The following is a 13190-nucleotide window of genomic DNA, read 5'->3' on the forward strand; positions in this document are numbered from 1 at the left end:
GTCTCTCAGCATGTCAAAATGTAGGCAATAGCCCGTGCGTTGCAATGGGGGATAGAAATTCTGGCGGTTACCCTTTTCCAGACCCTGCGCAAGCGGGAGCTACATGCACTGGGGCTGCCCTTTTTTTTCAACACTAATCATGTTAACATATGTTTTTTCTATTTCTTCTTCCTCTTCCGCACACTATCTTCACCTCCTAGGCCCAAGATTTCGACCACCCTCAATGGAACATCGTGTGCTGAATATAGTTGCAGCGGTTCATAAGACTAACATAATATAGGTACTCAAACCAGCATCAGTTATGATGTGACACATATGATGAGCAATCCAAACTATTCAAAAAAAAAACTCACAACCAAAATCGCACGTCCCAAATCGCGTAACTCGGGAAGGCCTGAGCATGCGGGTCGTTAGCTCCGCACAGGGACACAAAATACTCTAAAAATAAGAGTATAAATTCATAAAATGGATATGTAGAATTTAGTCAATAACTAGAATAATATCCGTGCATTGCAACGAGATATAAATTTTCTAGTACGTTAGTTTGTGATTTAACTATCAATATTAATGCAACTGTGCAAGTAAATGTTCATCAAATTCTAACCATGAATTGCCTTATATTTTGATTAGAAGTTTGGTGAGTAAATTAAAATGGAATCGGTTCAAAAGGAATATAAATTAAGGTGATTGATTATCATATACTACATGTACATGGAAGGTTGGACGTAGGAATAGTGGGAAAAAAGATGAAATGGGAACCTTACATTCTTTTTAAGTAGTAGAGATATTAATAGAAAAGTTCAAAATAAAGCATGTCAGCAAACAGATGCACGTAGGAAAAGGCTTGGTAGTGTTCATTTCATCGAAAAGTCAGCACTGTTTGTTAGAAACAAGGTTACAGCAATGCAAGTTCACAACCATGCACGATGCCCTGACACCAGAAATGGAGGGCACACATGAATGTAGTACTGTCCGGTTAAATACAATGCAAGTTGCAATATCTTGTTCATTAACTTTATGTGGTGTTAGCAAGTAAAAACTTTCTGAATTATCTACGAAAATGGCTAAAAGGGACAGAAATGAACCCTTACGGATGTCACTCATCGGTGACTTCATCACGGCACGATCAAACTGCAGAGGCTTTATTAAGTGGCAACTAGAACGTCCAAGTAGAGAACGGTGAAAAAGATTTCAAAACTTTCCTGGTCAAAATGCTCATTACTGAATTACAAATGATCCTGCACGGTACTAGTTACTCAACAAGGCTTCCCAATATGTCCGGCTAAACTAAAGCACCGATTCCAAGAGTGTGGCAACGCTCTATTGATCCTGACGAACGGAATGCAATCAAGCAGTCTTGGGCTTGGGCTGAAGTCTCTTCAGTTGTGAGTACAGGAAAACTCCCGCAAGAGCGATTGCGGTTCCTACAGACAAGGCATTTCAAATATGTAAAGAGGATGTGATACGATCGATAGAACGCACATGAAAAACAGGTGCTTACCGATAGAGTTGATTGGAGACACAGGAGTCTTGAAGAACAGAACAGATGTAACAATGACCACCACACGCTTGACGCAGTTACCTACCGAATGGGTAACTGGTGACACCCTTGCGAGGATCATGTATGACACCTGCGATGAATCCGAAGACAAGTAAGAATATTTGGGTAAGTACAGAAGTGCCTAGCTTCTGAACACATGTGCTGGGCATGTGCTACACATATGCATATACTGATACATGACCTGGCATAAGTTTCAAACTATTCGAAACCAGAAACAAAATTTATTGATCAAAGTAGATTCTAACAAGACGAACCATCACACAACAGAAAACTGAATAGATAGCTGACCTGTTGGTATGCATGGAAACAGAATGCGGCAATCAAAGACCTTGTGTACACTTGTTGTAAGTTCAGACCCTGCACAGGAAAGAACATAGTAAGAATTCAAACAAGACAGTGTGCTTATACGGTTGAGCGGACAAATAAACAGTGGATACTCACAGCAGACTGCAGATAAGTAGGAGTGACCTTGACACCTTCTGTCAACAAGGTTACAGGGGCTAAGAGGAAGAATGACATGACTGTAATAATCGAGAAGAGATTGATGTTGTCCAGAGATGCCTGGTCAGAGTTTGGGGAAATATGAAGGTTAGTAATAGATTTGTATACAGTCATGGGGAAAGACTGAGAGGCATATCTTCAAATATGAGAGTAGCATATCAATTACTAACCCCTCCATTCACAAAAAAGAAAAGAAAAGAATTGCAGACACCCCCAAAACACGACTTTGACAAATTATCTCTACTGTAATACTTCAACAGTACCAACTAAAATAACATTATGATGATACTTTTCGATATTAATATGCACATATAATTTTCATGTGTCCAATGTAAAAGTTCATAAAGATGACCATAGTTGGGCGTACATAATCCAAGAGAACTGTAAATTGATGAAGTGATTCATAATTAGAGAGAACTGAATATTGTTATTCAGTTACAGCTATCCAAGAGAACTGTAAATTGCTAGCTTAGTTAGAGCATTACTAGTAGAGCCCTCAAACCCTCAAACCCCTAAAAATAACTGCTTTTTTACAGTTTTCGTCGAAAAAAAGCCGTAGACTAGAACCCCTTAACCCTCAAACCCTCAAATTTTTTTAAAGGTCCAACCCTCAAACCCTCTCCCAATCCTCAAAAGTAAGGGTTGGGGAGCAAAACCTACCCCAACCCTCATTTGGCGGTTATACTCGCGCGGGAGGGAAAAATCCTCCCAACTCCCGCGCCCACGCCCGCGACCGCCGCTGCTAGTCGCCCCCGTCGCCGGCGGCCGCCCCGTCGACCTCCCGCGCGCAACGACAACGTCGTTCATGGGGAATATTCCGTTATAAGGGTTGGGTTTGAGGGTTCTAATCTTTGCCCCTGTTTTTCAACCCGTAAAAGTGCACAAAAAGATCATTTTTGGACCCTTAAAACGCTAGTGAGGGTTTGCGGGTTTGAGGGTTCTACTAGTAATGCTCTTACCTCTTTCTTCAGCATGAGCTTCTTGCTGAGGACATTCCTTGACTGGAAGGTCACATTTGAAGCCATTGCACTCAGAAATCCAGCCCTGTTGTCATTTAAATTGCAAATTAATCACCAAAATGCACAATAATTTATGAGCAACAAATTATTTGGAGTCTAAGGAGGAAAATTTCAATGCAAAAAGGAATACACACACATGCGCATAAATACACACGTCAGACATTAGGCGACCACATATGAAATTCAATAGACATGCCACAACTGTAATGCGCATCCTAACAATACAGTTCTTTCATTCAAATGAAGATGCTAATATTGCTTACCAGTTAAAAGAAGCTTCAGAAATAGATGCCAATGCCACACCACCAACAATAGGAAGAAGAGACAAAACAACCCATGGAGTAGGCAGCTGCATGGCCATTCATGTGTCAGAACAGGACCAAGAAATTTCTTACATTATGCATATTTGCAATTTTTCATGGAATATTTAACAGAGGAAAGAGAAGCAGACATTACCTCGCCAAGGAACATTGCAGAAAGTAGAACTGAGAAGAAAGGCTCCATGGCCTTGATTGTATGTGTAAATGACACTGCAACCTTCCCAAGGCTCATGTTGGTGAAAAGATTGCCCATGGTATGGACAATAGCCAGAGGGAGGATAGCAAGAAGCTGGGAAATAAGAGCCATTAGAATACATCTTCTAATGGTGCAATATATGTGTACTGAAAGTCTGTCACATGAAACTAGATAATTACCTGTGCACTGGAAATCTTTGGTCTTTTAAGGATACCCGTGGCCCACATAAATAAGGAAATCGTAGTTCCAACAGCAAATTGAACTGTTGTGATGTTTATGGGATAAGGAAAAACCTTGAGGACCTGTCAAAAATATGAACAGCGGAGCAAGTTGCATTATCCACAGGTAAATGATGCAATCGTCTAGAAATTTCTTAGGAAAATAAATCAAAGGGTGACAACATCTGCGCCAACTCTCTCTGTAGCTTAATCATTAACTAAACGTTTGCCGCAGAATTCTCTATTTACACACGCACCAGAAAACAGAAGGGCATGGTACCCATTCAAATCTGTAATAACAGAGGCACGGATATTGGACAAAGAAATGAATACATATGTCCGTAGGATTAAAGCCATAGTGCACATCACATCGGTACAGTGCATTATGAAAGACCCTGAGTGAAGTTGACAGCAAATGCTTGTTCTCACATGCAGCAGACAGGAAGAACCCTTACTTGATTGGAATTATTACTAACAGTAATCCTAGGCTTTGGAATGCGGCGGTACAAATTTTATACACTTAAGCAAATCGCTCAGGAAAGTGCTACAGGTTCAATATCTTCAACTGTCTAAACTAAGTTTTTGGAATAAAAACAAATAGTGTTGACAAAAAAATTATAAAGTAAGAGGCAAAATGGTACGGTATTTCAACAACCCAGCGAAAAATCATGAGCTTAGACATTCATCAAAAAACTCCAGCAAATATCACTTCGACATACAGATGAACCATATAGGTCAGCTTTCTCTTCACACAAGCAGACAGGAAGCACCCTGATTTTGATATGAATTATCTACTTCTACTGATCCTGGGTTATGAACCATAAAGGTCAGCTTTCTCTTCACACAAGCAGACAGGAAGCACCCTGATTTGATAGGAATTATTTGCTTCTACTGATCCTGGGTTTTGGTAATAATGCATTTGTGCCAAAAGTTTGATCAGAAAAGGCAGTTCAAGTTCAATATGTTCTTCGTCTGCCGTAGGTTTTATGTAAATCAATGATGTTCACGAAAACAAATCACAAAATATGAGGCAAAATGGAATTCTCGACAAGTTCAGTTCAGTTAGATTTCACTGAATCTAAGGACGATTCACCAAAAGATCACTCCGTCATCCGTACAAGGAACTTCCATGCAATGTCGCTCGGGATGATCCGAGGTGGAGAGATGCGGATTACTTGGAGAGATCTGTCTCTACGAGACTATGAAACGCGCCAAAACAACCGAAACAGCACGTCGATTCGCACCCAGTAACCGATTTCCAGGCCAATTGACCAGATCGAACTAGAAGGCGCGCTCGCTAAACTACGAAGGACTACAAGATACAGTATAACCTTGCACGCAACAGAACGGAAAAGCAAGCAAAGGGCGTGGCAGCTCACCTGCTTGTTGTAGATGTTGAAGTAGATGTTGAAGAGGTACCAGAGCCCGAAGAAGACGCCGAGCTGGAGCGTCTTGGCGAGCGCCGTTCCGCCCTCCTCCCCGGCCTCCTCGCCGGCCGACGCCTTCCCCGCGGCCGCGGCGGCCACGAGGCAGTCGCTCCTCTTCTCCTGCTCAGGCGACGCCGGCACGAGCCCGATGCGGCCGAGCCCGGCCGCAGCCACGAGGCCCGCGCGGGGCGCAGCGGCGGAGAGGCGGAGGGCCGCGCGGGAGGCCGGGAGGCGGGCGGCCCCGGGGCTAGGGCTCTTGAGGATGGGCCGCGCGGCGCATGGCCGGAGGAGCCCGATGGCCGCCGCGCTCTGCATTGCGGCGGGGGCGGAGTGTTCCGGGCAGACGGGGGGCGCCTCTGGAGCCTCGGCCGCGCGGGGGTGGCGGGCGGAGGCCTCGAGGCCGAGGCTGCGGCTGCGGCGGCGGCGGCGGAGGGCACGAGGAGGAAGGCGGGGTGGTGCGGTCTGGTGAGATGAGAGAGAGTGGGTTGGTGGGCGAAGGGTTTTAAGGAGCGGCGGCCCGAGGCCGGGCTGAGCTGGCACCGGCGGGGAGGAGCGTCTGCAAGAGTGACAGGTGGGCCCGAGCAATTGACCTGGCATTGGCCAGCCGCTGGGTGGAGCCGGTGCACGGTGCGCCGGGGCGGACGGCCGTGGGGCGAGGGTGCGCGGGGCCCGGGCGCGGGTGAGCCGCCGCGCGATGCGGTGGAGGGGTTGTTGGGTGGAACCTGCCCAGCGAGGGCGCCGAGGGGCGGGTGGGTCCCGGTCGCGGGAAAAACCTGGGCTGGTGGGCCCACAGTAGGCGGGGCGGGATCTGCGAGAGCGAGACCGCCGCGCCAGCTCACCGCGCGTCTTCTTCTGGGTCCTGGGGCGGACGGACTGCCAGTTGCTCCGGACCTCAGCTTTGGGGAGTACAGGTTTTATTTTTTAACTTCGTGAAAAACAAACACCATTTCGTGGCTCATTCGGTTCACAGAATTTTCAAATCAAAGGAATGGACAATGTAAGGAATTGGGGATGTCCTCTCCGTCCCAATTCCTCGGAATTTTTCATGTGGTCACGCCTAATGCTAGGAATCTTTGGCCAGTATCCGGAGAAAATGCTGAGGAATTTATTAGTACCTCCATTCCTATCAAAAGACAAACATGCGCCTTGAGATTCGCGTTCTGAATCCAGCGGCCAGGAGGGGGCGGGGGGCGAATCCCCCCGGCTGACGGTTGCCAGCTACGTAACATTTTTCGTATTTTTATGTGATAGTACATTTTTCATATCGGGAAGATAAACATGTGTGTGTTTCCCTGGGATGATAAACAAAAGTGGAACCTGATTGTTTCTCACTCCCCAATTTCTGTCAAATGCAATTCGAAGTTAGTGTCTTCAAATGTCAAAGATTGTACAAAAGAATTTTTGAAGCATGACTGTTGGATCAGATTACTGCATAGCAAAGCACACTTTTATTAAAATATACTTCCTCCATCCCTAATGTAGAAAACACTCTTATATTATGGGGCGGAGGGAGTAGATTTTTAGTGTGTGTCATTCATAACAGCAATTGATTGTTGTGTACTCCATAGCAGCAGTTGATTTGTTGTGCCTCATGTGTTTGGATTTTAAATAATTGAATTTGTGAACTTTAAATTTATGATATTCATGAATTGTGTGAACCTTCATTATCAAGTTTAGATTTAGGGCATGTTTGGTTTGCTCGCGAGAAAGTTGCCGGAGTCAGGCAGTATCGAGTCAGGCTCAGTATGTGTGCAAATATGTAGTTGAAATTTAATACTTAAACTAAAACTTAGAAGAATTGGCAAAGAAAATATTTTAGCGAGTTAAACATTTAGGAGTTCGACTAGGAACCTTTTTTTATTAACTCCTTAAATGTAAGGAGTTTTAAGGAGTCAAGGTTTGAGAAGCCGTTTGAGGGGGCTAAATTTTAGGGGATGGCCAGAGATGCTATAAGCGATGCAAACAAACATCGGATGTCCAGTTCAAGCCTAGAGACTATACAAAAGGACATAATCGTACATGCCAAAACATCCAGATTCCTAATGCAATTCTCAGACTTTAAGTTCAAAACATTTGCTCATATACTAGCTAACAGGAAAAAAAATGGTGCCTTGAGTGGTGGCCACTGTTTTATTCTTTCCGCCGACGATACTCCCGAGTCGATGCAGAGCTTGGTGAACTTGCTGCATGGGAAACCGGCCATGGTTGCATTGGAGGTCACGGGAAGTCTGCAAGCCAACCTGCAGTGCAGGGGAAGGGTCAGTTTTCAGAGTGAAGTATGATTGCCGTACATGGAAACGGAATGAAAGAATTAGCCACTCAAGTAAAGGCATAGGGATGCAGCTAGCTGTCCCTGGCATTTGCTAGTGCAGTTGATCCACGGTTATGGCAGAGAATTTTTTTGATAAATAACAAAGAAAAGAGCATGTCGGAAATTTTGGTGGAGTGCAGAAGCCATAATAAGAAGCATCAAGACAAGAAATTTATGTTTGCACGAGCGAGGGAACCTGGCTTATATACATGGCGGTGACGGTTGCCTCTCTATATGACTGTCCCGCTAGGAATTAAGGCGTCCTTGATCACCGTGACAATGCCGCTTTTGATGAAGTATCCATCACTCTCCCTTGAAGCTTCTTGGATATCATCAACATTGATTATCTGTAAAAGCAGCATACCATTTATGATCAGACATTACTTACCACAACAAACATGGCATAATATTCTTTTCTCAGTACTCCCTCCGATCCGTATTACTTCTCGCTCACTTAGTACAACTTTGTACATGTTTTACTAAGTGAGCGACAAGTAATATGGATTGGAGGGAGTAGTAAAGTAAAGAGTTTTTTAAGCAAGCATACGGTTTGCCTGAGAAATATTGCCGCAGAATAATGCATTAGTATTTGGTAACATAAAGAGGATTGAAATCAGTGCTTCAGGGTACATTCTTGCAAACATCCTATCATTAACAAGAAGATGATAATGACCAAGAAAAATCTATGAGTCTATTTATGTTCAGATGGAGCCTCCTCTTGTTTTCACCCCAGAGTAACGAGTAGTTGAACAGAGCGTACATGAATACGGGTTGACTGGCAGGAGGTAGAGATGTATATGAAGTACCTTCACATTTTCTCCGATTCGAGCATTTTTGTCGATTATTGCTTTTCTGATGTGTGCATTTTTTCCAATACCGATGGGAATGCCGCCACTTTCAGAAAGGACTTTCTTGTCATTTTCCGTCTGCACAAAAAAAATTCACTAAGTTCTCACAACGCTTTCATGGCGCTATTAGCACAGTTCTGTTTGATTATATTTCACCTCATAATAGTCTGCACCCATTAGCAGGGAATCCTCTATTACTGCGCCTTCCGATATGCACGAGCGTAGTCCAACAACAGAATGGTTGATTGTACAATGCTAGCCAAAAGGAGGAAAATAAATACAAGATAGTGAATTTTAGAAAGCTCATGTACCGAAGCATGAGAAACTAGACTTGAGGGAGGACAAGATATCCGATGGATAACATATCAGGTATTAAGGTCCTAAACATGTCGTGACCTAGAGTCTCAAGGGAAAAAGCAGCTTACATTAATGACGCAACCTTCACCGATAACACTGTCTGTCACATCAGCGTTAAGAACCTTCGAAGGAGGCAAGTATCGAGATTGTGTATAAATTGGGGCAGAACGGTCATAGAAACTGCAAACAAGTTTTTACCAGAAGTGAGTAATAGGTAGTGAATCGAGCAAAATGCCCCTCCTAACTTTTTTCAACTGTAGAATATCTACCTAAAATCTGGTACTGGCTTCTTGGTTATTCCCAAGTTTGCATTGTAAAATGCCTCAATAGTCCCAATATCTTCCCAGTAACCATCATATAGGTAAGCTTGCACCTGTCACAGAAATAGCAGCCTAAGCAAACAAAATATACGGAATATGAACACTGGAAACAAATTGAAGTAACTACAAAGTCGATAAGTAAGTTCTCTAAAAAGATCATGAAATCTAAATTCTTGATGGACAAATATTTAACTTCATAAACCAATGCTTTCACTTTTACTACAAAATATGAAGGAGTTTCACCTTGTTTCAGAAGATAAAAGTTACAGCAGTGAAAATAATAAGAATAACATGCACTACAAGCTTCAAGAGCATAGCGTACCCTCATTCCAATTTCTGTTGCACCAGGAATAACCTCACTTCCAAAGTCATTTGCTGAAGGAAAATTGTCACGAAGAAGCTGAAGCATCGCATCTTTGCTAAAAACATAGATTCCCATGCTAGCAATATAAGGTAATTCCTTGGCCCTCTCAGAATCAAGGCCCAGTATGGTGGTGTCAACCTGCAAGATTACGGCATGTCAACTGAAAAAACTAACTGCACAAGCATATATACTTTCGGCTCCTTAAGGCGTATCTATGTTTTAAATTAGATACAGAATATGCTACTTAGCTGCATACCATCATTGCCTTCAACTTCTCTCCTTTTGGTTTTTCTGAAAACTCAACAATTCTCCCTTCATCGTCAATTTTCATCAGGCCAAATGCAGTTGCGCGCTCCTCATCCATTGGCAGGGCAGCCACAGTAATATCAGCATCTGTTTCTCTGTGTGCTTGAATGAATTTTTGGTAGTCCATACGGTACAGGTGATCTCCAGCCAGAATAAGGAACTCCATAACATTATGTTCCTCAAACAGCCATAAGTACTGCCGCACGGCATCTGCGGTACCCTGATTTGGGAAAAGGCAAGAGAATAAAAACTCGATGGTTCAAGACTATATTAATATAAAAAGAACATAACATGTCAGGCCTCAGGGGATAACATAAGGGTGTTTGCAGCATCTATTGTTATGCATCATTGTGAACTTGATTTTTTTTATTCCAAGGAAACTGCAGGACCCTCCAAGTTCATGAACGCTCCTAAACGATTTGTCTGAATGTTTCTAAAAGATAAATTCAACTTATTAAATGTTAACTGTCCCCTGGGACAGAAGTACAACAGGGTGTAAACTGTGAATAATGCATGAATTTCTTTTCATTAACTGATATGTTTTTTTGCGGGGTCATTAACTGATATGTTGATATAAAAAAAATCTCCCCTGCTCTTCTTCTACTCTATGCAATTTAACAACATACCACAATTTATTCTTATGCATTTTTGCAACTAAATTTACTTCTTATTTGAAGTTTAAAATTCTTGACCTGCTTGGTAGAAAATTTGAGCCCTTACATGAACACATAGTAATAGTTCGAGATTGATACTCTAGATGGAAGATGAATCAACCAAGGTACCTGAAACCAGTTAGGATTCTCCGGGCTCTGCTGCGCAGCGAGAACTTCGACAAAGCCATCATTCTTGTATCCACCAATGTTGTTCCCGTAGGCCCTCGAGAGGTGGCGGTTGAGCGACGCAGAGTTGAACTGCGTCAGCACATAGATCTTGGACACATTGCTGTTGAGGCAGTTGCTGACCGGGATATCAATGAGCCTGTAGTTAGCACCCAGCGGCACCGCAGGCTTGGCCCTCTTCTTGGTCAGTGGGTACAGCCTTGTCCCGGCGCCACCACCGAGGATAATCCCAAGAACACTCTGCGGCGATGGATGGATCACATCAGTTGAATGTGATGCGAAAAAATTATGTCAAAACATTCCAAATATTAACCGGATGAACTGCTGTCTCAGGTTTATGTACTTCTATCACATACTTTGCAAATGGTTAGCAGTACAGTCTTCAGGACTTGAGCCAATTGATAATAAACGTTTTTAATTGAAGGCATGGAGTAAATTATTCTACGCCTTCCCCCCATTTCATGGATCATCGTGAAATCAACGGAAAGGCGCGAGAAAACGAACCCCATCTGCTCATCCAAACGCGCCAAGTATGGAGTAGTAGATAAAATAAGGGAGCCGCATCGAAACCCCAACTCTGAGTCTGCGCGCACACGAACCTTTTCCCGCGTAATAATCACGAAAGGGACGGCTAAAAGTCGCATAATAAAGTGCGGAGGAAGGTAAATGTCAAAAAAGAAAAATTGTGGAGGAAGGTGATCGGCGGGATGCGCATTACCGTGCTGGCGTCCGGATCGAGGCACGTCTGGGAGTTGCGCGAGTCTGAGACGGCCCGGGGCGAGAACAGGGGCCGCGGCCTCGCCGTCACCGCCCGCACACGCCGCCCGCCGGCCGCGCGGCGAGGAGAGAATGCGGCGGGTGCCGGCGCCGTGATCGGTGGCCCGTACGTGGCGGCCGTCGTGCCCATCGCCGTCGCCATCGCCATCGGGGGCAGAGTGTGACGGGTCGAGGCGGTGGCAGCGACGGCCGAGAGAGGGCGAGGGAGTGAGGTGGGGCTGGCGGCAGGACAGGTACTCCCTTTCAGCGGCTGCGAGAGTTTTCAGCTTCGTTTTTCCGCTTTGTTCCCGTGTCTGTGTGTGCAGCTCAGGGCATGGCTTGTTCTGCATTTATGGTTGTGTTGTCCATGTGCCGTGATGGCGTGTGCGGGCGAGATGAAGCTCGGACCAACGGCTCTGCTTGCGCACGCGTGTCCATATTTCACGTTTTCTTTTTGACAGGAATATTCTGCAGTGAGCATCTCTCTCAGGGCAACTCTGTTTTTTTTTGAGGTTCAGGCCAACTCTGATGTTCACAGGGTATGTGCTTACAACCCCTAGAATCGAAATTAGCATTGGGAAACAAAAAATCGTTATTTTTTTTCTCAATGTGCAAAAGGTATGCGGGGGCCGGTGGCGAGGGCGGCACTGAACCGCGTTGAAGAGTGACCGCTCGAGTTGTTAGGCGTACTCCTCTGTCCGCGCGGCCGTTGCTGCTCCTCATTGTCGTCAGAGATGACCACCTCCTTGACCGTGGGCCCGGGCGAAGTGGAGGACGTCGACGCCCCGGAGAGCATGGGCAACGGCGCCACGATCCGGACGACCCCGGGGATCCACCTGCCGACGCTGAGAACCAGTTGAATCTGTTGTCGGTCTTGCCCATCTTTTCGGTGTGTGGACAAGAGGAGAGGAGGGGCGAGAAGAGAAGAGACTGTGGTGCGTGTAGCGAAGATGGGGTTTGCTGGCGAGGCCATCCTGCTTAAATAGCCGGGCCAGGTGCACCAGCGCTGCTTCAATGTGGGCGCAGTGGGCAGAGTAGGCTTCTCAGTCACCACATTTGCATTGAAAAAGCGTTAATCAGTCGTCTGGTCACAACGGTATGACCGGCATGAATGCATGTAGGCAGTCGTCGAGTCGTGTCCTCCCTAAGCAGCGACAAATGTGCGCGAGGCCTTTGGAGCGGAACGCGAATTGAGGGTTTTGGGTTGGACCGCATTGTTAGAGTCCTACGTTGCAGACGCCCGGACTCCCTCAACCCCCTAGATGTTTGCAAATTCGGATGTGTGGATTGGTCCGCGGATGTTTATTGCATAGCGTTGGATGGCACAAAGTGTGTGAACCCCGTTGTCCGGACGTTTAGCAATGTTTCGAGGTACTGCATTGGAGATGCCTTAATGATGGAGGCGATTTCTAAGAATCGGCTTTTCGTGCAAATCCTTGATCCCAAACAAGGCAAACTCATGGGTATATACAATGAACCACTATGCATGTTGTGTTGGAAATATGCCCTAGAGGCAATAATAAATTGATTATTATCATATTTCCCATTCATGATAAATGTTTATTACTCATGCTAGAATTGTATTGACCGGAAACTTAAATACATGTGTGAATACATAAAGTACACCGTGTCCCTAGTATGCGTCTACTAGACTAGCTCATTGATCAAAGATGGTTAGGGTTTCCTAACCATAGACATGAGTTATCATTTGATAATGGGATCACATCATTAGGAGAATGATGCGATGGATTAGACCCAACCGTAAGCTTAGCATCATATTGTTTAAGTTATTTGCTATAGCTTTCTTCATGTCAAGTATCCGTTCCTTCGACCATGAGATCATGCAA

At 44.9% G+C, this 13190-nt stretch overlaps 2 protein-coding genes across 2 annotated transcripts; both read right to left on the reverse strand.

Annotated features, from left to right (window-relative positions):
* Positions 1-1120: 1120 nt before the first annotated feature.
* Positions 1121-5854, reverse strand: LOC123103451 (phosphoenolpyruvate/phosphate translocator 1, chloroplastic). Its single transcript, XM_044525043.1, has 9 exons — positions 5195-5854; positions 3777-3899; positions 3538-3690; positions 3345-3430; positions 3022-3106; positions 2003-2122; positions 1850-1918; positions 1502-1631; positions 1121-1424 (listed from the first exon to the last, which is right to left on the reverse strand). Exons 1-9 carry the CDS (start codon positions 5837-5839, stop codon positions 1348-1350), a joined length of 1488 nt encoding a protein of 495 aa, XP_044380978.1. The 5' UTR covers positions 5840-5854; the 3' UTR covers positions 1121-1347.
* Positions 5855-7080: 1226 nt separating this feature from the next.
* On the reverse strand, positions 7081-11710 carry LOC123103452 (glucose-1-phosphate adenylyltransferase small subunit 1, chloroplastic/amyloplastic). The gene is made up of 10 exons (XM_044525044.1): positions 11306-11710; positions 10531-10827; positions 9699-9968; positions 9401-9580; positions 9028-9131; positions 8827-8938; positions 8558-8656; positions 8360-8479; positions 7750-7900; positions 7081-7482 (listed from the first exon to the last, which is right to left on the reverse strand). Exons 1-9 carry the CDS (start codon positions 11510-11512, stop codon positions 7784-7786), a joined length of 1506 nt encoding a protein of 501 aa, XP_044380979.1. The 5' UTR covers positions 11513-11710; the 3' UTR covers positions 7081-7482; positions 7750-7783.
* Positions 11711-13190: the final 1480 nt, after the last annotated feature.

Source organism: Triticum aestivum, chromosome 5A (genome assembly GCF_018294505.1).
Source record: "Triticum aestivum cultivar Chinese Spring chromosome 5A, IWGSC CS RefSeq v2.1, whole genome shotgun sequence".
NCBI classification, from domain to species: Eukaryota; Viridiplantae; Streptophyta; class Magnoliopsida; order Poales; family Poaceae; genus Triticum; species Triticum aestivum.